The sequence below is a fragment of the Lontra canadensis genome, unplaced genomic scaffold (assembly GCF_010015895.1).
Source record: "Lontra canadensis isolate GAN:19392208 unplaced genomic scaffold, GSC_riverotter_1.0 scaffold25, whole genome shotgun sequence".
In the NCBI taxonomy this organism is placed as follows: Eukaryota; Metazoa; Chordata; class Mammalia; order Carnivora; family Mustelidae; genus Lontra; species Lontra canadensis.
Genome location: NW_022631019.1, coordinates 22,593,457 through 22,619,747, shown reverse-complemented (window position 1 = coordinate 22,619,747; position 26,291 = coordinate 22,593,457). Strand labels below are relative to the sequence as shown.

The following is a 26,291-nucleotide window of genomic DNA, read 5'->3' as shown; positions in this document are numbered from 1 at the left end:
TGCGAGGTGGGGATTTTCTTTGTTTACCAAGGAAACAGTCTGATAGAGCTAAGGACCTGCCCCAGGTCACCCAGGTCTGAGAGACGGACCCGTGCGTTGGATCCTCTCAGCAGTGCGAGGTCGGGGCCTCCCGAGGGCAGCACGAGCCTCTTCCCAGGTCAGAGATAGTCTTTGAATCAAGTGGAAAATGAAAGCCTTCATTACCCAGTCCTGCCTTTTAATGAATGGATAGAAGAGAGCGTGGGTTTGTGGAAACACCATTATTGACAGCTGTGTAATACTCCATGCCGTGGTTTCGCCTCAACTTACCAAAATAGTCGTCTGTTGTTGAGAATCGGGCTATTTCCACTTTTTTTTTTTTTTAATTTCTTTTAAACATCACCTTGGATCTCTTTGACCCCAGGAACGGATGCCTGGCTGTCCAGTGTCAGAATCAGAAAGGCCCTTAGAGCACCAGGCTCCACTGTTGGTCTTGCAAAGGAGGCAGGAGGAGAAGGGAGAAGGGGGCTCCTCCGGCTCGTGGAAGCCGGCTGGTCTCCAGGCTGTGGGTGCGAGTGGGGACTGGCTTGCTCCCAGTGGAGCCCAGGGTGGGTGTGGACGGGGGTAGTGCTGCCCCGGGGCAAGGGGGGTCCCGGGAGGTGGCGGGAGCAGGGGGTAGGTAGTGGACCAGGCGAGGAACTGATTGTGGAGTTCGGATGTGGGGTGGGGATGCGCAGCATTTGGCTGAGCCGGGATGGGCCCACAGGGGTGTTTCCTACCCTCTGAGCTGCCCTTGTGGGAGACTGGAGCTGGGTGTCTGGAAGAAGGGAAGGTGTGTCTGCGACAGTGTGTTCCTCTGGGCCTTGCTGTCAGGTTCAGCGTGGGCCTTCTCTGCCCCTCCTCACTGCTCCTGTCCAGCACTGAGGCCCTGTGCCCCCTTCCCCAGCAGATGCCGCCTTTGTGCCCCTCACCCTTCCAGCAGCCAGTGAATGTGGTGGGTTCTGGGTTCCCAGCCAGGGCAGCTGTGAATGGGTGGGGGCTGGGGACCGAGGCGTCCCCCCTTCCCTGTCCTGGCTCTCCATTGTGTTGCCCCCTTGGCTGTCCCGCTGCCCAGAGCCTGGCCCGGCCCACATTCCTGCAGTGACACTCTGGGTCTCCGGGTTGGAGCTGGTGAGCGTGAGGGGCACCGAGTTCTCACAGGACTCAGGGCCTTTTGGGGACAGGGACTGGTGGGGATGGAGCCTGTGAGGATCCAGAGGGCGCTGCTGAGACCACCCTGCTTCCCTGAGCTAATAATTACTGTCCCTGTGTATCTCTGGACAAATCCCTTCACTTCCCTGAGTGCCGCCTGGCAGGCTCATTCCCCGCCACCCACCTTTCTAGTCCTAGGATGATGCAAGTCTCCGCTCTCTGAGCCTCAGTTTTCACATCTGTAGGAAGGAAGAGTGGGACCCAGTGAGCACTCAGGCCTGGTTTAGCCTGGACGTAAGGACTGAGGAGGGGAACGTGCCGGGATAAGGCTGACGAATGGGTATGGTACGACACCTCTGTAATTAGTGTCCCTGTTTAACCAAAGAGAGGCTCAGAGAGGTTAAGTAACTTGCCCAGAGTCACCCAGCAAGTAAGCCGAGCTGAACTTGAACCCAAGAGTGTGTGAATCTAGAGCTGGGCTCCCAACCGCCACTCACGTTGCCCCCAGTCACCAAGAGAGTGGCGCCTGAGTCTGGCTCACGCAGGGAAGGAAGCTTGGGTAGAATTAATTATTCCTGGTTTTATTCTTAGCTTATGCAGCATGATTAGCAGTGCACAGGGGTGCTAGGCTCCAGGCCCCCTGCCAGCTGACCTAATTTGTGCGTCTGTGTCTGTAACCCGCCCTTTCTCCCAGCTCATCCAACCTCTCTTTTTCTGTCTGCACTCTCCCCTGCTGTGTGGCCTTGGCAATGCCTCTTAACCTCTCTGGGCATTGGCAGCATCGTCTATGGCATGGGTGTAATCATCCAGATTCTGTCTTCCATGGTGAGGATGGTAAGGGACAAAGGAGACAAAATCTTCAGAAAGGATAATAGAAAGATTAGCATAGAATTAATGATAATTGCGCTGTGTTGATTTATTCACCTCTGAACGATGGGTCCTGTGCTCAGCCCGTTACCTGGATGATCCTATTTGATGCTCACAGCAACTGTAGGAAAGCTACACACTATTATCAGCGCCCCCATTTTACAGATGAGAAAGCTGAGGTGAGAGGTTCAGAGGCTTGCCTGTTGTCCCCCGAGTAGGAAGGGAGGAGCTGATCCATTCTGGCTTAACCTCTGTGCTGTCCTGTTTCTCAGAGAAGGCTCGTGACGGGTGAGGGCAGGTGATAGGTGCTGGGCAGAAGCAACCCCAGACTTCTCTGGTCCGGGATGGGGGGGTGACCTGGGGTGGAGGGGTGCAGAGGGAGGCTCCCTGGCTTTCTCCCTGAATGCATGCCCTGCGCCCTGCCCTCGGAGTGAGTGGCTGCAGACTGCAGATGTGAGCAGACATCCCAGAAGTCCAGCTGATTTGGGTCCCTCACCCCGCCTGGCTGCTCTAAGACTCTGGAGGGGGTTGGGTGGGGGTGAGTCGTGGACGGGGAGGCCCTCTGATCGTGGTGGGAGTGTGTGGTGCCTCTTTGGGGTGAAGCTGTGGGCCAAGGTGGGTGGTGGTGAGGGGGCAGCGAGGAAGAAGGGCAGGGGTGTGGCAGCTCTGGGAAAGGGGGTCGTGTCTCACCCCAGTGTTGTGTGTACTTGTTTGTACCCACGAGGAAAGCACACGTGGCACACGTGTGTGTGTGTGGAGGAGACCGAGGGGTGCAGGTATCAGGGGCCTGCTGGTAAGGCATCGGCAGCAAGATATATGAGGGTGCAGTGGGTCCTCTTCGGGGCATGTGGCTGGGGCGGCTCGGGGAGCACACGGTGTGTTTGCTGTGCATTGGGGTGTGTGGACAGTGCCCAGACACGGGTGTATGTGAACAGCTGGGTAGGGGCGTGAGTTCCAAACTGTGACCACACAGGGAGGGACTGGGGCTGGGGGCGCAGGCGGAGGCCGGGCAGTGGGTTGGGGAGTCCAGACCTTACCCCGCTGCTGCTCCGGGAGCCTCGGGGTGGGAAGCAGAAGAGTCATGGTTTCTGCGCCGGCCTTCTGCACGGCCTGTTGGTGGGGTGGGTGTGCCACACGTGAGCGAGAGCAGAGCTTGGTTACAGCCCGTGAGGTCTGCGTGCCTGCCGTGGGGAACGTGTGCAGGGACGTGTGATTCAGGGAACAGACTTGGACATGGGGATGGCTTGGCGTCCCCGCGGGGGTGGGGAGCCGCTCTGTGGTTCGATGTTGCTGGAGCTAGTGTGGGCCAGGTTGTCTGTGAGCGGAGGGGGTCGGTGAACGTGGCTCATGATCGTGTGTGTGCCGGCCCCGTGTGTGCAGCTGCGTGTGTCTGTGGGGCACAGCAGAGGAGGCAGTCTGGATTGCTTGCTGGTTGCAGTGGGGGGCTGTTAGGCCTGTGGACGTGGGGTGCAGTGAGGGGCAGGGTCAGGCCATGGGTTCCTGGGGCCTTGGGGGTCCTGGGGCCTTCGGAGTCAGTGCTCCTTTAAGGGAAAGGCTTGGATAATTATGCTAATTATGCATGGAATTATGCAGATGGAGAGGTCGTTTGGGGGTCAAAGGCTGTTGTCCCCATCCTCCTCTGGCACTCTGACTTCTGAGGCTTTCCCTGCTGCCTCTCAGGCTCAGTGCCCTGCCGCCATCTCTCCTCCCCTCTCCCCTCTCGTTCCTTCTGATCCTGCAGGAGCTGCAGCCACCCACACCCCTGCAGCGTTCCTGGGGGGGGGGTCCCCATTGAGCCCCTGCACCCCAGCTGGCCCAGGGAGGGGTCAGACTGGCACTCAGCTGGCTTTGGGCGGAGGGCTGGGCAAGATGGCATCCTGGAACCCACCCCTCACCCCCACAGGTGTCCCCCTGTGTTAAGCTTTCAGGGGTGACTGGGCTTTTGGCCGTTCCCTCCTTCCATCTCATCTGGGGGCCGCTTATTATTCAGAAAGGGTGTTCTCTTGGATGCAGGTTTGGAAAATCACTGAGGTGGCCCCTTCCCCAGCTTTGCCTGATGAGCGTGAGGCTAAATTAAGATGTGAGAGAGTTCTTTCCCTCTGCCTCCCACTCTCGCCTTCTCTGCTCTCTCTCCCTCACCGAGTCCTCCCTGCGCTGCTCCCACCCCGTCTCCCCCCTCCACGCGCCCCTCTGACCCCTGGCTTCCCTCTGTCCTGCCTCTCCGCGCCCCCGCCTCCCACCTCGCGCCCTGCATCCTCTCTGTTCTTCCATGATCTTTTCTCTCCTGCCCCCACCACATCTCTGTGGGGAGCTGGAGCTCCTGGTCCTTAGCATGGAGGAGCTGGTCGCCATGGTAACGGTTGTCATGTGGATGGCTACTGAGCTAGGGATGAATAGTATCTAGGTGAGAGGTACCTGAGTGGAGGCTGGTGGCTTCACAGGAGGCTCCATGCTTGTCTCTGAGCTTCAGAGCGGCACCGTGTGCGCCCACCAGTGCCTGCACCTGTTTGTACCCAAAGGCACGCCAACACGAGATGCCTCTCCGTGGCTGCCTCTGGGTGCATGTGTATCAGGGCGTGTCTCTGTGCATTTTCTGTCTCTGGGTGTGTCATTTCAAGAGTCTGTGGCTCTGGGGGGCGTCTTTGGATTTGTGCAGGCCCTTCCGGGAGTTGATTATCACGGGCTGTTGTGAGGCATTGGTCACCGAGGAATCATGTGGACTCCCTATTTTGGCCCCACATTTCCTCCAGTGTGGGGGTCCCCAGCGACCTCAGACCTCTTAGAACCCCTCCTCCAAGCTAGAGGTCTCTCAGCTACTCCCTGGCCTTTCTGGAAGGAGGGAAAGACCAGGAAGATGGCTCCATCCACAAGTGGGGGTCTAGATCGCCGGTCCCTGCTCAGTCCCGATCCTGCTGTGTGGCCCTGAGCAGGAATCACACACCTCTGGCTCCTGGCTGCTTGCCTAAGAATTGCGCAGAACGTCTCCAAGGGACTCCAGCATGGCTGGTCCGGCGTGAAGAGGCTGGAAATGCAGGGAGCCTTCCATCTCCCTCCTCTGGGGTCTTGGGATTCGCTCTTCCGGGCAGTGGGGGCAGAGATGGGGGCTGGGGCAAGTCGGGTGAGAGCCGCTCTGAGCTCCTGGAATGTCTAAAACCAAGAAAGACCCAGCAATTAGTCACAGGAGCAATTACACTAATTGTTCCACTCCATGACTCACTGGTAGCAAGTAAATACTGATTAATTCATTACTTGGCGTGTGTGTGTGTGTGTGTGTGTGTGTGTGTGTGTGTGTGGTAACAGGGGTGGGGTGGAGGGATGGGGGGATCTCCTGGCTCGCTGCCCTGGCCTCCTGCCCTGGCGGTCCTGGGTCGGGCTGTGGAGCAGGTGGTCGGGGCTGAGGCAGGAAGCCAGGTTTGGGGCCTCGCCCTAGCTGCATGCGATCCCCAGAAGGGGGCCCGTCAGGTGGGTGGGGTTGTGAGAGGCCGAGCTCCGCATGCAGCGCTGACCCGGTCCCCCTCCGGCTCGCACCCCTCTCGTGGCTCCCCGCATTGGGCAGATGGTGTGGCTGCCTGGACTCTTCCTCAGATCAGCGCTCGCAGTCATCTGATGTGCGGTCAGGATGAAAAGTAACCTATTTCCAGGAGGAAGCTGTCCGTGGGTCCGCCAGAGCCTCCCATGATGGGGCTTCCCCTGCTGCAGCTCCAGCCCCTCCTCCTCCACCCCTGCCCCAGGCATTAGTCCAGTCTTCCAGCCCCACTGTCCCTTAACAGACACTTCCTGAATACCTACTGTGTGCTGGGCAAGGTCCTGCCGCTGTCCGTTGGTGGGGTGGGCAGCCGCCGAGTGAGGGCACAGGCAAGCGGTAGTGCTAAGTGTGACTTCAGAAGCCCAGGAGACTCTGAAAGATCAGACTGGGGGGCTTCTCAGCAGAAGTGATAAGGGTGTAGAGGTTAGCTGGCCGGACGCCGGAGGGTGAGGGGCTAGGGAGGAAACGTGTTCTGGGTGGAGGGAACAGCATGAGTGACAAGAGAGATCAGGCGCATTCCAAGAACCCTAAGCTGCCACGGGCTGGAATCCAGCAAGTGGAGGGCTGCAGAGGGACCCTGGATGAGGCTGGAGGGCAGGCAGGGCCAGTCCTGGGAGTCCAGGCTGTACCTCCTCACCTCGGAGCCTGTGCTCACTCCCTTCCTTCTGCTGGAGACGCCTTCTCTCTGTTCAGTTGTTGCTGCTGGAAGTGCCGATCCTCCAGATCTGGGCCCCAGGCGTCCGTCTCCCTTCGCTTGGGAGATCTCCCTGGGGGTAGGGACTGGCTGGGCCCAGCCTGGAATCGGGGTCAAAGGTATGGCAGAGGGTGGGGCCTGCCCCTGGGGGTGTGGGGGTGCCCTCCTGCCTTGCTTGCCCTTGTGCTGGCTCTCACACTGTGCAGGGTTGCAGTGGGGAGGGACGGCCCCAGCTCCGGGCCTCCCCAGGTTCTGACACCAGGAGGAGTCTTAGGCCAGGTGAGCTGGACCCTTCGAGAAATCCCTCTTACCCCTTCTGACCCTGTGGAAGTGGAAGTGGCCTTGGGGCCCTGAGCTAACACAGGCATTGAGATCCTTTGTGGGAAGGTGGGTCAACTTCTTGGGCCAACTTTTGGGGAAGGGCCAGGGTCAGGGCTAGAGCCGGCACTCCCTTCTCTCCCCACCCCTGCCTCGGCCACTCTTACCCAAGGTACTTCCCTCCCAAAGCCCCAAATCTCCCCAAACCCCACGTCTGTGTGAGGGACTAATTGCACTGCCTTTGGAATTGTAGGGTCTCAAACTTCGGGCCCCAGCAGGGTCTGAACCTCACTGTGTCATGTGCTATCTGGTGACTGGGGGCGGCCGTGTGGGCCTCAGCTCCCTTGTCTGTGGAATGGCAGCCCATCTCTGTTCTTGAGGACTGGGTGGGCTGTCTGTGACAGGCACTTTGAGGGTGGCTCTGATGACAGCGGCCACACTGAGAGTCATGCTACTCTGTGCAACATGTGCTCAACACTGCACCCGCGTTAGCCCGCTGCGTGCTCACACCCACGTTAGCTCACTCTGCGTGCTCACACCCACGTTAGCGCACTCTGCGCTTACACCCACGTTAGCCCACTGTGTGCTCACACCTGTGTTAGCTCACTCTGCGTGCTCACACCCACATTAGCTTACTGCATGCTCACAGCATCCCAAGAAGGTGGGCACTATTTGTTTATGTATAATGAGTAAACTGAGGCAGGGAGAGACCAAATAACTCTCCCCAGGTTACACATGTGGTGAGTGCTGGAGCCGGACTCACAGCCAGCCTTCTGGCTCTCAGCCCAGCTCTGCCACCCCTGCAGTTCTGATCAGGGCGTGGGGAAGTGGCTCGGTCCCCAGTGGTGGCCAACTGGCAGGAAGATGAGGCTGCTACCCTGGCCCCCCAGGGCGGGGGTGGAAAGTGATAATCAGGCCCTCCTGGCTCTGTTTGCCCATGGGGTGGCCACGCCCAATGCTGTCCCTCATTGTCACTTGGCCCCTGAGCGTGTCTGTTGTCCCTCTGGGTCCACCCAGGCTGCTGGCCTCAGGTGCTGAGCTCTCTGCCTGTCCCTGCCCTCCCCAGGCTCAGCGCTGGCGCAGCGAGAACTTCGAGAGGCCTGTGGACCTCGAGGGCTCTGGGGATGACGACTCCTTCCCCGACGATGAGCTGGATGACCTCTACTCAGGGTCGGGCTCGGGTTGTAAGTACCACCCCCACCTCTTCCCCATGTGTGGGCAAGGCCCTCCGCTTCCATGTGGGGTGGGGGGAAGGGGAGGTCAGGCAGGGGAAGCTCCAGGACCCCAGGCCCCAGAAGGGCAGAACATCTTCCTGGGGCTGGAACCAGGGCCTCGAGACCTCAGAGCTCAGGACTGCCCACTCCCCACTGTTCTGCTTGCATTCTGCAAGCCCTGCTTGTGACTGCAGACTTCCTGCCCCTGTCTGGGGTCATGATGCTCCTCAGTGACCCAGGGAACAGTACTGGCCTGACCTCTTGCAGGGATGTAGTAGCCGCATTTGGGTTGCAGGGGCCTCTCCTCAGCGAGATCACTGGGCTGACTCAGCTTGGGTCAGGTGCCTCTCCCATCCAATCACCGGGGGCCCAGGGCAGTTTCGGGGTGTGACGGAAAGGGGCAGAGGCCTCCACTGTGCCTGGGACAGTCCGGTTCTGTGGCCTGGCCCTGGGGAAGGCCAGCAGAGTGGTGCGAGGTGAGGGAGGACCCTGAGTTTGAATCCCGGCTTTGCCACCCAACAGCCATGCCTCCTGCAGCCTCTCCCCCTCTCTGGGGCCCTGTGTTCTCACCTGGGAATGATGAGACTAAATACGCCTTCTTCTCAGAGCCTCTGGAAGGCTTCAGCATAAGATGTCAGGGCCCGGAACAGAGAAGGAGCTCAGGAAACAGTGGTGAAAAGGGCTGTGTGCTTGGGGTGCCCGGCTGGCTCGGTTGGTGATACCTGTGCCTCTTGATCTGGGGTTGTGAGTTTGAGCCTCACACTGGGTATAGAGATTATTTAAAAAAAAAAAAAAAAAAAAGTCTGTGCTGAGATTGGGCCCAGGGAGAGGACAGGACTGTCTGCTGGGATGTAGGAGGTCTGCAAGCCGTGGCCCCCGGCTCCCGTGGTCCCCTGCCTCAGGTCTCCCTGCTTTTGTTTACTCCACGTAAGCCTCTTGCAAGTTAATCTTGGTAAAATCCACCTCTGCTGGGTCATGTCTCTCCTGAATCTCTCCGGCCACTCTCTATCCCTTCTGTCTCTGTCTGGTCAGGCACCCCTTCTTTCTGTCCGTTTCTCCTCATTTCCTCCTGGGCCCCTTCATGTGTCCTGGCTCAGAGACAGCCAGGTTGCCCTGGGATTCCCCTGTAGGAAGGGCTCCTTCTCCTCCTTGCTGTCTCCCTGTGGCCTGAGCCTCTGGGGAAGCCGTGGCTATGCCCACCCCACCGTGCTCATGGTAGGGGTACTCAGGTCTGGCTTTTTCCAGAATGCCACTCCCTGCTGGCCCCTAGTCTTTACCAAGGGCTAAACACCCTGTAGGGGTTTAGTTGCCACTGGTCTGGGTTCAGCCTGCCAGAAGGTCCAGGCTGGGTGGTTTGGGAATAATCAGAAAAGGCTTCCTGGAAGAGGTGCCCCCCTAGAAGAAATTTTGGCCAGGTAGAGAGGACTTAGGGAATAGCCACCAGCCGACTGGTAACCTTTGGCCAGGCTGTGCCTTCCCTCTTTCCCTCATCTTGTCCCGGGAAAATTATGCAAAGTGAGGGTTGGGAGCCCTCCCCACCCCACCAATCTTGATGGCCATTGCTTACCTGGGACCCTCAAACTCCTCGTGAGCACCCAGCTCCCTAGCTCTCTCCTCTCCCCTGCCCCTCAGACTTTGAGCAGGAGTCGGGCATTGAGACAGCTATGAGGTTCAGCCCAGACGCGGCCATGGCGGTGTCGACCACGCCCGCAGTGCTGCCCACCGTGGACATCCAGCCTGTGGGCACCCCGTTGGAAGAGCTCCCCTCTGGGCATCCCACCCCAGAGCCAGCCACCAGCCCCCCCGTGGTGACAGAGGTCCCAGAAGAACCCAGCCAGAGAGCCACGACCATCTCCACTCCCACGGCTACCACAACTGCTACGACTGGGGGGGCCCTAACTGTGGCCACGGTGCCTGCCACAGTGGCCACTGCCGCCCCCAGCCTCCCCGCGGCCCCCCCTTCCACGGCCGCCACCACCTCCGTCATAAGGACCACCGGTGTGCGGAGGCTTCTGCCTCTTCCATTGACCACGGCAGCCACGGCCCGGGCCACCACTCCAGCAGCACCCGCACCTCCCACCACGGTGGCTGTCTTGGACACAGAGGCCCCGACGCCTAGGATGGTCAGCACAGCTACCTCCAGGCCAAGGGCCCTTCCCAGGCCAGCTACCACCCAGGAGCCTGACATCCCCGAGAAGAGCACCTTGCCCCTGGGGACTACTGCCCCTGGACCCACGGAGGTGGCTCAGGTGAGCAGGTGGGGAGAGGAGGGAGGGTCAGGGCCTGGGGGGAGGGGAGGGAGGATGCAGCTGGGCAGGGTAAAGACTGAAGGGGTGGGGGGAGGGTTTGGGGATGGAGAGGGTGAGAGAGGCATGAGGCCAGAGGTCTGAGGCTGAGAGTGAGTCCCCGAATGGGGACAGAGGTCAAGGGGCCTGGGATGGAAAGGAGACCGGGATACTGGGACCAGATATGGATGGGGAAAGGAGTGGGTGAAGTGTGGCGGCGGCGGGGAGGGCCAGGGGCCTGCGGGTTCTGGTGAAGAGCGCGGACTCAGGAGGCGGCCACTGCAGCGTGGGGTTGTCCCACTGCCCTTGGGAGCCCCATGACCTCAGGAAGTCACCAGTCCTCTCTGTACATCTGTTCCCTGTTCCCTCGTCTGCCAGGAGGAGGAAACAGTAGGATGCGAACTGTAGCGTGGTGGGAATTGTCCAGTGCTTGGAACAGTGCCTGGCAGTAGTAAACCCACCAGAAGTTTCCCTACTATCATTGTCACCGCCGTCACCGTCGTTGTTAGTCTGAGGATGGCTGAGAGGGAGACTGCGGGAGAGGAGAACCTGTAGTCCACGCGTGCAGCCTGTTGCCCGGGGGCCCCCTGCCAGCCCTCAGCCCGCACCCGCACCTGTCCCTTGGGGCGGCGCTGCCTCTTCCTCCCGTGACAGAGGCGGCTTAGTGGGTCACTGCCAGGTCGGGATCCGAGACCTGCAATAGGCTGCAGAGGCCGGGCGCACACGTGTGTCGGTGGGGAACAGTTAGGAGTGGGGGATGGAGGGTTCAGGGGAAGAGGGTGAAGATGTCAGGGAGGTGGGGATGCATGGGATCAAGGAAATGGGAGAAGTAGCCGGGTCACTGCTGGGCATGTGGGGCGGGGGGGGGGGGGGGGGGGGGGGGGAGGGGAGGTAGCAGCTCCAACCCAGGTACAGAAGCCCTTTGTCAAGTGGAAGAGGGCCTTCGGGGGGCTGAGCTGCTGGCAGGTCCAGGCCAGCCCCAGCTGGATGGGAGCCTTGCCCTCAGCACCCCTCAACTCCCGGGGCAGCCTGGTGTCCCATGGTTTCAGCCAGGGGGGAAGGGTAGAGAAAGCAGGACACCAGGCCCAGCTCTCCTCACTCACCCGGGGGACATCTGAGCCCTGGTCCCGCTTCCACACAGTGGGAGCCCCTGGACTGGTCTCCCGGACACACCTCCAGGGGGGACATGGTGCCCTGCTGGGGTGCTCTTGGACTGACCCCTCACCCCCAGGCCGAGGTACTCCCTCTGCCCCGGGTACGCGGGCAGTGGCCCAGGCTGCTTTGAGCAGCCCCCAGACAGCAGTCTGACGCAGGCTCTCAAGGATGATCACTATGGTGGCGAGAGGGAGATGGGACAGAGGGCTGGGGACAGGATGTGGCTTGGGGAGAGAGGCAGGGTAGTGTGGTGGTCACAGACACAGCCAGTGGAGCTGGAGAGAGCGGGATTTTTGTTCTGTTTCCACCGCTTCCTAGCTGTGTGTCGTTGGCAAGTCACTTTGCTTCTCTGAGCCTTTTTTCAGCTCTGTAAATTAGGGGCAATAATATCTCCTTTGGGGGATGTCGTGAGGGCCAAATACCTATAACGTGTTTTAGCACCGTGCCTGGCACGTGGCGAGGGCTTCGTAAGTGTCAGGCCCACTGGGGATGGGGGGGGGCGTGTGTGGGGGGGGGGGGTGGGCTGCCCCAGGACAAGAGGTGCAGGGAGGCCCGGCTCCCGGGCTCATGCCACGCTCCCCACAGACCCCAACTCCGGAGTCCGTCCTGACCACGATCCGGGATGAGCCTGAGGTGCCTGTGAGTGGGGGGCCCAGCGGGGACTTTGAGCTGCCAGAGGAGGAGACCACACAGCCAGACGCAGCCAATGAGGTGGTGGCCGTGGGTGGGGCCGCCGCCAAGCCATCAGCTCCACCTGGGGCGCTGCCCAAGGGTGCACGCCCAGGCCCCAGCCTCCTGGACAACGCCATCGACTCAGGCAGCTCAGCGGCCCAGCTGCCCCAGAGAAGCATCCTGGAGCGGAAGGAGGTGCTCGTAGGTGAGGCTTGGGGCCCTGGAAGAGCCCAGAGTGAGGCAGCTGGTCCAGCCTCAGTTTGACCTCTAGGAACCCGAGAAGAGATCTGGGTGTGGGTTTCTAGGAGCCCCGTTTCCTAGGGAGGGAAAGGTGGGGATTCAGCCCCCAGACCCACCCTCTGGGTTGTCCTTTGACCTTTCCCTGTCCCAGGGTCTGACCTTGATGCTTGCTTCCCTGGGCCGTGCTGGTTGACCCTTCTGGGCCTTGGCCCTTGAGCCCTGATCTCTGATCTTATCCTTTGGCTTGACCTGCCCCCAGCCTTGACGCCCCAAGGACCTGCCTTGGCTGTGTCTACAGTCTCTGGACTCGTGTTCCAGACTCTGCTCCCCGCTCAGGAGCCGCGTGGCCCTGGGCAGGTCTTCCAGCTCTCCAGCCTCCCTTGTCCTCATCCATAGAAGGGAGGGGGGAGTGTCATTCTGCTCTTCACTGGTTCTCATTGCACATCTGCTCCTAAGTTAACTTTTTATTACTTTTTTTTTAAAGTAAGCTCTGGGCCCTTCCATAGTTGGGATGTATCATAGTTCAGCTGCCACAGTTTTTTGCTTTCCTAACGTCTATAAAATGTGGGCGCGTCCATGACTGGTGGCATCTCACACTCTCTTGGAGCGTGTGTGGGGGTTTTGAGTGTGCGGCAGGCGCCTGGAAGGGAGCCAGGCCGAGCAAGGGGCTGTGAGGCCTGGCCCCCAGCCTCAGATTCAAGGCTCTGGGCCCCCCTCCTCAGGCCCAAAGCTCCACCCGCCCTGTCTTCAGCCCTTGACCTCTGCCTTCTTCCCCACAGCTGTGATTGTAGGTGGGGTGGTGGGTGCCCTGTTCGCTGCCTTCCTGGTCACCTTACTCATCTACCGCATGAAGAAGAAGGACGAGGGAAGCTACACCCTGGAGGAGCCCAAGCAGGCGAGCGTCACGTACCAGAAGCCCGACAAGCAGGAGGAGTTCTACGCCTAGCGGAGCCACAGTGCCTCCCGCAGCTCAGCAGCGCCCCTCTGCCTAGCCCCCGGCCCGGCCCCATCAGCCCTGGCCCAGGACTGGGCCTGGAAGGGAGCCCGGCCCCAGTTCATCTCTGCCCGCCCTCCTGAGGTCTGCCCAGACTGCCAGCCTCACAGAGACCTCGCCCAAGGGGCAGGGGCAGCGCCATTGGCCCTCAACTGTGCCCTTATGAGCTCATCTCTCGTTTTCCCCTCCCCCATCGGCCTGCAGCGGGACCTCGTGTCAGACGGACAGGAGGAAGGAGGCTGCGGATTGGCTGCCGGCAGGAGGGGCGGGGCTTGACAGGGGCTCGAGCCCCACCCCGGCCCCGCGGGGCTGGCCCAGGTCTCCTTCTGGAGCCTGACAGGCGCTCGGCCTGTTTCCAGGACGAGCACTGGGCCGGATCAGCCCTTGAAATCACTGAGAAGCGGCAACCTCTTGCCACTGTCCCAGGGCCCCTCTCTGCCAGGGAGAGAGGGTACCTGTTGCCACCAGCCTGTTCTGTCCTGGCCTCTCTGGGGCTGTGGGGTCCTTCTCCCCTCACCCCTGCCCTGTATGCCCATACCACAGGCCTCCCCTTCATCCCCATCTGCCTCCGAGGAACGGACTTCCTGAGAGCACCCTGGGGGACCCTGGCAAGGACAGGCGGGGCTGCTCAGACTGCCCTCTTGCCAGTGGGCTCCGCCCAGACACCATCTCCTGCACTGTCACATCATGTCACACACAGAAGCACGCAGTGACCGAAGCCTACTCGGTCCTGCTGCTCGGTGCAGACCTGTCACAGACACGCACGTTCTTCCAAAGACGCTGACTCTCCCGTGTCTCTCACAGTCCCCCGGGGCTTATGACGATGGGAGTCACCAGATGCCATCGCCTGATGGTGACCGTGCGGCCTGCCCCTCTCCCCAACATACACTGTGGCACCACGTGTGTTGTCTCCAGCTTTCAGGTTCCCTGGAGAGGGTGGAGGCAAGCTGGAGCAGTCAGCCCATATTGGGTCCCCTGAGTTGCCCTGTCACACTCAGTCCTTTACCACGACACCAACACCAACCACATTGCCCGCGACCCTGACCCGTCAGAAATAACCCCATGTGGATGCCCAGGCTCGCCCCGCACAGCCCCACGCTCGCACCCTGGAATAAAGGGTGGCACGGAGGGTATGTGGCCACAAGCCCCCCGGGGCCCTGCACACCTGGGAAACTTGCTCCCCTCCCCGCTATCGCCCACCAGGGGGTTAGTCCAGGGCCAGCACACCTGCTTGCCAGGAGGCTTGCTGAGGAGGGCAGGCTGGTTCTTGGAATGTGGCCCCAGGCTGGGGAGGGAGTTGGGGTCTCCTAGGACCATAAGCCCTGGGCAGGGAGGGGCGTGTGGCCTGGCTCCTGGTCTCCTCATGTCCCCCCTTCTGCTCTGAGCTAGGGGCTGACTCTGCCTCCCAGGACACAAGTCCCCAAAGTGCCTGCGAGGGTGGGCCCTGCTGCCCGGGGCCTCCTGCACCCTCTCCCCCACCCACCGGCCTCTCCAGTCCCATCGCGTGGTCCCTCCCTGGGACTCTCCCCGTGCACACTGATCCCCTCATTGGCCAGATCACCTGCTGGTTCTCCTGGGTGTGGCTGCACGAGCCCAGCCGCACCAGCAGGGAACAGTCCATCCAGACTCACAGCCCCAGGCCGGGGTGCTGCAGGCCTCAGCCTGCCTCCCCCTTCTTTGTTACCCTTATGGGGGTGGGGGGCTGCCTCTGTAGATATTTTAAATGTGGGGCCACACATCTCCTTTGAGGAGGCTGTGCTTGGTTGGGGGCTCACCAAGCCAGGGGATGGGATCTGAGTTGTGGTTGGCTGGCGCTCAACCCCCCCCCCCCATCACCTTCAGCCCAGATTAAAGGCAGGAACCCAGCTTTTATTTCTGTTCCCTTTTCACGACTCCCTGGCAGCAGATTTATGCAGGGGAGGGGGAGGGGTGCCTGAGGTGGTAAGGGAGAGCTTCCAGGGAACTTCTCCCCCTGTCTTTTGCTACCATCCTACTTCCAGGTCAGGGCTCTCTGTCTTTTAGAGCCAGTGTCACCCTGGGTAGGGCCTGGAAGCTTGTGAGGAAGCCAGCCTTTGAAGGCGGCAGGAGTGAGGGGAGGCACCCTGGGCCCATGATTTGTTAAGGTGAGGTGACCTGGCCTCTGTTGTCCCCAGAGCAGAAGGGCTGCGGGGAGGGCGAGACCAACACCCTGGGCTCCCTCTACCCTGCTCCCAGGTGGGTGGCTACTGTCTTGGGGCCGGCAGCTCTGGTGACGAGGCCTGGGCAGGCCAAGGCTGAGAAGCCAGGGAGCGTGGAGGAGAGAGGACACGAACCCAGGGATGGTGGGCCCAGGGTTGGAGACCCTGGCACGGGCCGGGGCCCATAATCGGGTAGGGCCGGGCAAGGATGGGTGAGCTGGGCTTGGTCTGGCTGGAATGGGCTTGGAGTGGCCTGCGTGGGTCTAGCCGGGCCCTAGCAGGCCTCACTCCCCACATCCTGTGGGCTGGCTTCTAACTTGGGGCTTTGTCTCCTAGCACTGGCCTCTTTTCTCAGTCCTTTGCACTTGAGAGAAGGGGCTGAGGGCCTTGTTCGTGGAGCCCTGGACCCACGACAAAGGCCCAGGCATTATCCTCATGAAACTGAACACATTCTGACTGGTCCAAATGCACTCCAGTTGGCCCAGCCCGGGCAGGGCTGGCCAAAAGAGAGGTCGGTTCAGAGGATGAGCTGGAGCTCTCCTCGGTGCAATGTGGGGGCCGGGGCTCAACCCAGCCTGGGCGCAAGGGGGACATGTCTGGTCAACCCGAGTGTGCTTGGGAGAGGGAGTCCTGCGGGAGCCCTGGCATCTCCTAGAAGCGGGGCAAATTCCCAAGGGGAGGGAGCTGGTGTGGCTTGAGCCTGGGCCTCAGCTGCCAGGGAGGGCACCTGGGGCCTCCAGAAGTGGGGTTTGGGCTCTCCCAGGCTCTGCTTCCCTAGGAGGCCAGAGGGGGGTGCGTCTCCTGGAAGGTTTGTCCCCTTGAGCCCTGCAGGCGGCTGCGTGGTAACCAGGGCTGGATGAGACAGACCTGTGGACATTGGCATGGGGTGCTCAGGCCAGATCCCCCCCCCCCCACAAGGGTTGGCAAAGCCATCTGTCCAGGCCTCCAGGCTGGAGCCCGGGGCATGGGATGCAGACCTGGCTGGGCCTCTCAGGTGGGGCAGGAGTGGCCACCTCCTCCTCGGCTCTCCTGAGTTTCTCCTGACAGCCAGCAGCCTGGACTTGCTTCCTCAGGCCTCCTGCCTGTAAATAGAAGCCCACCAACTGTACAGATTTACAGAGACGCCAAGACCGGGCCCCGGGGTTGCCAGCTCAGGGCCGATGGTTACGGCCTCCCCCAGGCGCCTGCCCGGCAGCTCAGTGCACCCGGCCCCGGCATGGCAAATACATGTAAATATATTTCGTAGGCAGTGTGGCTCCAGAGAGCCCCCCGAAGACAGTGTCCCTCCTGTGTGCCCTTTCTCCTGTACAGAAACCCCTGAGAACCCAGCAGGAGTTTGTCCTTCCCTCCCCCAGGCCTTCCCCGCCCTTTCTCTCCCCCATAACCTGTTTATTAACCATAACTGTCCTGAGTTCATGGCCAAATCTCTAAGGAGAAGTGGAGGGAAAAGACTGGAAAAAGAGACCCAGGTGCCTGACCCGCCGTGGGTGCTCACCTGGCCCAGCCTTGTGAAGGAGCTGTTTGGGGTTTTTTGTTTCTGGGGTTTTTTTTTGTTTGTTTGTTTGTGTTTTTTTGTTTTTTGTTTTTGTTTTTTAACACTTCCCGTGCTGTGCCCATTTATAAGAGGAAATAAAATTAAGCTGAAATGATGCAGTGTCGTCAGTGTGAGATAAACATGGATGCTTTGTTGGGGTTGGGGGACAGCCCGTGCCCTCCCCACCACCTACCCAGGCCGAGCTACCTTCACCTTCAAGGGGAATTGAGAACCAAGCAAGGGAGATTGTCCGGCAACTCCTCACGGGAACCATTATGGTCAAAGCTGCTGTTGGTTGAATGTTCGGGAAACCACAGAGCTGACTGTGGTAAGGCCGGATGGGGGCTGTGGTTGGGTGGGGGCTACGCTGTGGTGCTGCTGGGGGCCTGCGGTTCACCCCCAGGGGAAGAACTGGTTTCAGGCCACAAAGAAACAAGGACCCAAGGACCAAGGAATCGGACTGAACAAGTCTGGGTGGCTCTGCGGTCGGTAGACCCAGCTTTAAGCTCAAGTGACATTTCCTAGCTCTGATGCCGGAGAAGCTGCTTGTGAGCTCTCTGAACCTCAACTGTCTCACCTGCAAAGCGGGATAACCATGGCCATACCCTAAACGGACGGGGTAAGGGTTACATGAGGAAGAGCCGGAAAGGAGCAGAACGTCAGCAGAGGACAAGTTAGTTCCCTGACCTGGAACCACAGACTGACCCCTGGGCTTACAGGTTCGTAGAGCTGGGAGGGCCATGTGCTGGCCCCTGCCTTCAGACCTCTGTGACAGGTGGTTTGCTGTCTACCAGGGACTAGTGGGTCACTCTCCCTGTTGAGAAGTCTTTTGTTTTTAGCCCAAACTCACCTCACCAGTGTTGCCTTTCTCTGGTTCTGCCCTCTGACCATGGCGTGGCCCCGGGGTTAGAGTGTCATGGTTGTGAACTTCCCTCCTCCAAGGGAAACCACTACATGGTCCACAGATGTCCTGTAGAAAGTTATTCCTATCAAAACGTGATACCCACCCAGGTCTGGGCAGTTCTGGGGTGCCACTCCAACCCATTCCTTTCTCCCTCCCTCACTAAAGTTTCTTGAGGCCTCCTCTGTGCCAGGCCCTGCACTTGGAACTGGGGGACAAGATGTCATCAGGACAGACCCTGCCCACTGCCCTCAGGGCATGTATAGTCTACTGGGGAGAGAGGAAATATCCAATGTCTTGGGACCAAGTCACGGGTGGGGGTGTCTTTTCTCCTCAGCCAACACCTCCAACCCCCACGTGCCCATTCATTTCACGGCTAGACAGTTCTGCCTGGTCCCAAGGCCTGGGTCCTCGCTGTGGGACCTCAGACAGTGGATCCCTTGATAGCCTCGGACCACATAGCTATAACGGGATGAAGGGGGGGCCTGGATGGCTCAGTCAGTTGGACATCTGCCTTCAACTTGGGTCATGATCCTGGGGTCCTGGGATCGAGTCTCACATCGGGCTCCCTGCTCAGCAGAGAGTCTGCTCCCTCTCTCTCTGCCCTTCCCCCTCCATGCTCTCTCTCTCTCTTGAATAAATATACAAAATCTTTAAAAAAGTATGGGGGGTGGGGCGCCTGGGAGGCTCAGTGGGTTAAAGCCTCTGCCTTCGGCTCAGGTCATGATCCCAGGGTCCTGGGATCGAGCCCCACATCGGGCTCTCTGCTCAGCAGGGAGCCTGCTTCCTCCTCTTTCTCTGCCTGCCTCTCTGCCTACTTGTGATCTCCGTGTCAAATAAATAAATAAAATCTTAAAAAAACACAAAAATCTGTCATTTAAAAAAAAAGTATGGGGGGTGTGAAGCGACCAGCCCTGTGCTACCTTGAGCTTTTATCAGATCTGGCCCCAGCTGGAAGCCTGCTGGGATGTGAGGGGTAGGTTGGCCACCATTAAAGGCCAGGCTCTGGACACAGCCCCTCATCCAGGAGGATTTTGGAAAGCGATTCCGCCGTCTAGCGAATCACTGCAGCCTAGAGCTGTCTCCCTCCGGCAGGACCCCACTTCACCCTCCCGGTTGAACTCCTGTGGGGCCGGCCCATGCCCCTCGGTTGGAAGCGTGGGAAGAGAATGCTCCTGGAGTCCGGAGGACCCGGCTGTGCGCTCTTGGGCCTGCTGCTTGGCCTCTCGGAGCCTGTGTTCTCACGGACAAGTGTGGGCAGCAAGGCGGGTATATGGAAACTTGTGGGAGTGACATGGGATTGTACTGAAAGCAGCTAGTGTCCCAGGGACTTTTGGCCCCCTCTGCACCTTCCAGGTTTGCAGGCAGACCTGTAATCCCAGCCCTGCTGCAGGCCGGCTGAGTGGCCTTGGGTGGATGTCCCACTTGGCACTCAGTCTCCTCACCTGGGAAGTGGGGACAATAGTGGCACCTGCCCCATATGGGTGGTGCTTAGAATCCGCGTAGCCAGGAGCGGGTGCTGTGCCCCGTGGGCCCTTATCATTCCTGTTGTGGTCACTATTCTTGTTACGACGGTGGGCAGGGCCTGGCGTGCTGCCTGCTGAATGAGGGAAGGACGCTGACCCTGCGTAGAAATCCATACGTCAGTATCCGCTCTGGTGTGAACTTGGACTCCAGCCCCTGGGCCCATGAGGGCCGAGCTAGGTGCCTGGGAATCGTACACAGAGGACGTGCAGATGGGCATGTGATGGGATGTGGTGCCTTTCTCGGTGGGGTGGGGGGCATGGCTCAGGGATGGGCAATGAGCAGAGGGGGCAGGGGGGAAGAATAGCAGATTGTTTCCCTCAGCCCCAGAGGTCACAACCGCCTGCCCAGGCTGCCGGAGGAACAGAGCACGCTCAGCTTCCCAGACCACCCACCCTGACTCTGCCGGCCTGCAGGTGGGCTGTGGGCAGACGGAGGGGCCAGGCTGGCCGCCGCCAGAGCTGGGAGCCTGCTAGCCTTCTTTGCACTCAGGGAGGACGAAGGCTGGGCCTGACACAGGTTGGGGGGATCGTTGTCAGTGTTCTTAGCCATGATTGTGGATACTACACTTTTTAAAAAAATTTTATTTTATTTTATTATTTTTTAAAAAAGATTTTATTTATTTATTTATTTGACAGAGAGAGAGATAGAGACACAGAGAGAGAGGGAACACAGGCCAGGAGAGAGGGAGAAACAGCTTCCCACCAAGCAGGGAGCCTGCCACGGGGCTTGATCCCAGGACCCTGGGATCATGATCTGAGTTAAAGGCAGACGCCCAACAACTGAGCCACCCACACGCCCCAACACTTTTTTCTTTTTTTAAGCGTCTTTATCCTTCTGCAGACTGAAGTATTTGCACATAAAGCGATAGGATGTTTGTGATGGGCTCACAGCTAGTGCAGGGGGGAGGGCGCAGGCGGGAGAGACAGGGCATTTAGGTTACTAACTGGAGAAGCTGGATTATGGGCACAAGGGGACTCCTTGTATTATCTTATCTACTTGAAGTTTAAATTTTAAATTCTTCATAATAAAATGTTAAAAAGGGGGGTGCCTGGGTGGCTCAGTGGGTTAAGCCGCTGCCTTCAGCTCAGGTCATGATGTCAGGGTCCTGGGATCGAGTCCAGCATCGGGCTCTCTGCTCGGCAGGGAGCCTGCTTCCCTCTCTCTCTCTCTCTTTGCCTGCCTCTCTGCCTACTTGTGATCTCTCTCTGTCAAATAAATAAATAAAATCTTTTTAAAAAAGATGTTAAGAAGGAAAGAAAGAAAGAAAAATAAATAAATAAATAAATTGATCACGGGGAGCAAGAGGACTTACTGGGGTTCACACCACCGGCAAGGGCAAAGCTGGGTCTTCTGACTCGAGCCTTGGCCTCTGCCTGCACTCCCTGCCGTCCCTGCCGTGGGGACTGTGGGCTCCTACAGTGCCACATGCCCCCTGCTGCGTGTGGCCGACTTCCAGGAGGCCACCCTGTCCATGGGCGTCATCCCCTCCCCTGTTGGGAACACTGACCCCCCTGAGTGACTCTGGAGACAGAATTCACGTGCAGTTAGGAGGGCTGACGTGGCAGGGCCACCCTCCTCCAGAGAGAGGGGCAGACATGGCCCTTCCCCTGCGGGCGGCATGTCTCAGCTTTCTGGGGAATTCTCAGCCTTGCTCACTGGTCACGTGGGTCCCGGGAGGTGGGCTGGCTGGGCATTCATTCTCCTACTTTGAAGAACATTGGATCTGGTCATTTCCTTCCATTTGCAAGGCTCTGGCCTTGTCTAGACCTTTATCATGTCTTGCTGGGAATCTGGACCCTTACCACCCTAGCAGGCTGCGAGGAAAGAACACAGACTCGGCACAAACAGATGTGGGTTATGCCCAGCCTCAGCCAGTCCTCCCGGCCGTCCCTGGGAAGCCACTGTGCCCCCACCCCGCACCCAACTTTGGCTTCTTCCTCTGTAGAATGGGCACAGTGGGACCACTAAAGGGGTGTGTTGGGATCCAAAGGGCAGGCAGATCCAAGTGCCCACCACAGTGCATGACACACAGCAGGTGCACAACAGTGACAGCGCTGGTCCTCCTAGTCATAGTGCCCACGGGACACACGGACAGCACTCCGCAAGTGACCGGCCTGCCCTGAGTGCTTTTGAATACGTGTGAAATTCAGAATAGCACCTGGCACGTGATATAGACCATATAGGTATTTATTGAAATAGAATAATTTTTCACATAGTAGCTTATTTTATGCTGTAGACAGAATGGTCTCCCCCACAAATCCATATCTGGGAGCTCTACCCGCCAGGAGGACTGGATTTAGAGACGCGGCTTCTAAGGAAGCAACAGAAGTTAGATGAGGTCACCAGCGCGAACCCCTGGGACACTAAATGGACAGGATCGGTGTCTTTACCTCTAAGAGACATCCGAGTGTCAGAGCCCTTTCTCTGCGTAAGCACGGAGGAAGGCCATGGGAGGACACAGCAAACCAGGAAGAGGGCTCCTGATCTCAGACTTCCGGCCCCCAGGACTGTGAAAAAACAAATGTCTCTTGTTTAAGCCAGTAAACCCGGTCTGTGGGATCTAGTTATGGCAGCCAAAGCCGACTAATACATTTAATCTTTACCAAAACCCTGACAGATCGTAGATACTCTTATTACTCTCATGTTTACAGATGAGGAGACTGAGGCTTATGGATTCCAATAAAGCTGGGGACACAGGTCATGAAACTGTCCAGTCAACCTTGACTCTCCCTCACCCCTTCTCCTGGCAGACTCCTGTGTGTCCTTCAAAGCCCTGTTCTGACCACACCTCCCTGGGATTGTTGGGCTCAGTAAGAGGAGGCTGGGAAAATGCTTGGACCTGGAAGAGTGGGGGATGGAGAGGAGGGAGGGCCTGAGGGAGACCGTCAGGCGAATGAGGTCAGGAGCAGGAGAGCTGAGGAAGGGATGGCAGCTTGAGGGTTGGCTGTAGGGAAGGGCGTGAATAGAAAAGTTTTTGGTCCTTCTACCCACCGCAGGTGGCTCTGTCTCATGGCTCAGTTTCCAGCTTTTCTTGAGGTCAGCTGTGTGCGGCCAAGTCAGGAAACAGAGCGGCAGCACACTGTCCCGGTTTGAATCCTGGCTCCTTTACTTACTGGCTAAGTAATAAATGAAGTTCTTGACTCTCGTGTGTCTCAGTTTCTTTGTGCGGATAAAATGGGGATAGTTACAGAACGCATCTCACAGAAGCGGCCTGAGGTTGAATTAAGTTGATACATGGTGCATAGAAAATGCTTATTGGTAAATGCTAGTGGATATTAGCCGACAACATTGTCTGGGGTTACTCCTTGTCACGGTGCTCTCTCCTTTCTCTGAGCACCAATGGGCTTGCCTATAAACCACACAATTTATCACAACAGTGTGATAAAAGCAATGAACCTGGGGCACTGGGGTGGCTCAGTTGGTTGAGAGTCTGGTTCTTGGTTTCAGCTCAGGTCATGATCTCAGGATCCTGGGATGGAAACCCCCTCGGGCTGTGTGCTCAGTGCAGAGTCTACTTGGGATTCGCTCCCTCTCCTTCTCCCTCTGCCCCTCCCCCCACCTGTCTCTAAATAAAACCAAACCAAATAAAAAAACCCAATGAAACTTTATTGGACATTTTCTATTGGCCAGGCTTTTGGCCTGTTCTGTATAGTGTTCTGTTTAGCTGTCGTAAAAACCCCATGAGATAGATAGATAGATGCCCATTTTACAGATGAGAAAATTGAGACCTCTTTAAAATATGTCTAAAATCACAGCTCTGGGGCGCCTGGGTGGCTCAGATGATTAAGCCTCTGCCTTCAGCTCAGGTCATGATCTCAGGGTCTTGGGATTGAGCTCCATGTCGGGCTCCTTGCTTAGTGGGGAGTCTGCTTCTCCCTCTCCATCTCCCCTTTGCTCGTGCTCTCTCTCTCTCTCAGATGATAAATTAAATCTTAAAAAATAATAAAATACAATCACAGAGCTAATACAGGGTGGAATGAAGATTTGAACCTGGGCCATCTGACCTCGAGCCCATGTGATTCATTCTCATCTGTCATTCACAATATTGGGAGATGCCTCCTGTGTGCTGGCCACTGTGCTGGGTACCAGGGATGTGGAATTAAAAGACACACAGTCCTGGCCCTCAGGCAACTCCCAGGCTGAGGCAAGGAAGGTAGACGTGGAATCAGATACCTGAGAATATTCCTGATGTGGAAGGAACAGGGCTAAGCCTCCCGTCTGCATTAGATCCATTAGAGGTTGTTTTTTTAAACCACACTCCAACAGTTACCGGGTATATGGTCTGTATAAAAATTAATGTTCTCTCTTCCCAAAGACAAAGCAGGCAGGTTTCTTCAGTGAAAGTGATGTAAAAAGCGCAGCTTTGACATTATTTTTAGGCTTCCAAGGAAATCTGAAGTTGTCAAATATGAGTACTGCTGGAGCCGTGGTTGATCAGCTGGAGTTCTTAGAAAGCTCCTGTGACCTGGCAACCGCCGCTCCTTTCCTACCCGGCCCGGAAGAACCCAGCTAGCTCCTGTGCGACACGAGGGCCACATGGAACAGCAGAGTTCAATGATGCCTGGTGACAGGGATATGGACAAAGCCTCTGGGAGTACAGAGGTGGGAACAGTGAATTTGGGAGCTTCCAGGAGGAGAAAATATTTGGGTTTTGAAGGCTGTATAGGAGTTCCCTGGGAAAAGAAGAAGGGAAACAGTCCTTAAATGAGGGGGAAAGTGTGCAGAAAGCACCCCAGGATGTTTGGGCACAGGCAGAAGGCAATTGAGGCTGGAGTGTAGGGTTCACGGAGGTGGTGAGGGCTTAGCTTATAAGCAAAGGTGGCCCGAGGCAGGGCCGGGGTGGGTGAGTGTTGCTTAGGAACTTTTTAGGGAGTGATATGGACAGATTTACAGGTTTTGTAAACACGGTTTGGCAGCTTGCCCCGAGGTAGGTGGGAAATTGGTGGTGAGACAATCAAGTCCCCAACTAGACCATAAGTTCCTTGGGGACCAATGACAGTCAATGTCTTTCCTTCTGGTATTTTCCATAACGCCTAGCAGGGGTGGGGCATGAGGGAGGTGTTCAGCCAATGTTTGCTGTATGAAATCCATGCATGTCCCAGGCCATGCGTGCACACATGGATTTTAACAGCACCCAGAGCCTGCTTCGGCACCAACCATAACCGCCCCCCGCCATGCTGTCCATGGTACTAACCCACACTTTAAGTTTGCCAAACCCTGTGGGCTCCCTGGTGGCAGCTTTGTGTGTGCATGTGCATGCTTGAGTGTGTTTGTGTGTGTGCATGTGGGATGAAGCGCGGGAGGGGACCCTCAACACCTGTTTCCTGGCATCAAGGCAAGGTCCCAGCTGCTCTAGCTTTAGGAGGGCTTCCCCAGGGGCCTGTGTAGTCTGGGAAGTGGATCCTCACTTCATCTGGCTCAGTGCATGGATCTGAGGCAGGAAACGAAGACAGATGGAAAGCCCAGGACCAGAGTTGGGAATGAGTTTGAATGCTATGCTGGAGAGTCAAGATCTATAGAAAGAGAGTGACCAGGTCACGTTTGTGGTCCAGAAAGATTGCTCTCGTGGTAGCAGGGAAGAGAGTCTGGAGAGGAAAGGCATCTCTGGAATGTCTGGGTCATGTGGTAGCACTCAGTGCCAGGCAGAACGAGGTAGGTGAGAGAGAACGTCAGTGAGGGTTAGAGTAGGCAGGCAAATATCCTGCAGGAGGTGGGGCCTGAGCTGGCCCTGGCAGCATTCATAGAAGGAGGAGAGCGGGAATGGAGCGAGAGGAGAGAGGGGGACGCCAGGCAGGGGACCATAGGAGCACATGCAGAGAGGTCAGAACAGCTAAGAAAGAGGGGAGCGGCACCTGCCTTTCTGTTCTCTCTCCTCCCCACCTTCTCACTGGGGTGCTTCTGAGCAGGGAGGGGGCTGGCTCTGGGACCGAACTCAGCTGCATTTCTGGGTGTCTCTGGCCGATGGCGGGGGCAGGCTGGGTGCAACTGCGAAAGGTCCTTCCATTGTGTGCGAGGCTGGGCCAGGGGGCCGGAGGCCGGTCCATGGAGCCCTTTGTGTGCAAGTCACCGACCCAGCGCTCTGGCGGCCTCCGCAGTCCTCGCTGGCTCTGGACTCGGGGCTGTGCCATAGAGACAGGCTGTTCTTACTTGGCTGGCTCCGATGTCATAGCTGAGGGAGGGGGCGGGGCAAGGGGGTGGACTCTGGCGGTCTTCAAGGCTGGCTGAGGGCTGACAAATTGCTTCTTGCCCTTGAGGCTCAAATAATCATCAATTCATGAAATCCCTTAACTCTGATCTGCAGACCAATGGCGGAAACCTTCCGGCACCTGAATATCCCAGAAAAATGGAATCTTTTTAGGATGTGGCTCTTTCATAATAGACCCTGTGGGAATCATAGAATCCTATAGAATAGCAAAATCTGAAAACCATAGACTCCTCATATCTTCTTCAGGGCTGAGATGAGGATAAAGTGAAACCTTACATGGAAGCACATAGAACATGCTGGAATGTGGTAAATGGCTCCTGAGCGTCAGCGGTTGCCTGCCCCAGAGAGGGGAGGTGATGTGACTTGCCCAGGGACACGTGACTGGGACTGGTGACATTGGATCGCCATGGCCTGGAGGAATCCCGGGTGGGCTGAGGCACTGTGATGCAGGCTCCACCAGCAGCCGGGTCATGGGCTTCCGGGTCTGAATCCAGGTCCCTGAGTAGTAGGCTCACTGGTGGGGCCAGGGTGGGAGGCAGGGAGGAGGGTGTCCAGGACTCCAGGCTTTCGAGCTAGCCCTGGTTCTCCGTGTCACTCCCTGGGTGTCTCATCTCTTTGGATCCCAGTTTCTCCCTCTTGAAAAGAGGAACAGCATTGGTCTCCCTGCCTCCATCTCACGGGAGGGGTAAGGCAGACTCTGAAATCAGACGGCCCCTGGGTCCTGGCTGTGTGTTCCCAGGCAGATGACATCACTTCTCTGAGCCCATTTCCTCATTAGCGCAACGGAGGGGAATAAGGACCCAGAATTGCCA

General features: G+C 58.0%; 1 protein-coding gene across 1 annotated transcript in view; it reads left to right on the top strand.

Moving 5' to 3' along the window:
• SDC3 (syndecan 3) overlaps positions 1 to 13,292 on the top strand; it is a 33,706-nt gene extending 20,414 nt beyond the window's left edge. The window contains exons 2-5 of the mRNA XM_032863989.1: positions 7,642 to 7,759; positions 9,422 to 10,038; positions 11,815 to 12,106; positions 12,921 to 13,292. Coding sequence (XP_032719880.1) covers positions 7,642 to 7,759; positions 9,422 to 10,038; positions 11,815 to 12,106; positions 12,921 to 13,087 — 1,194 coding nt within the window. The 3' untranslated portion in view covers positions 13,088 to 13,292. The remainder of the gene's footprint in view (positions 1 to 7,641; positions 7,760 to 9,421; positions 10,039 to 11,814; positions 12,107 to 12,920) is intronic.
• The last annotated feature ends 12,999 nt before the right edge of the window (positions 13,293 to 26,291 follow it).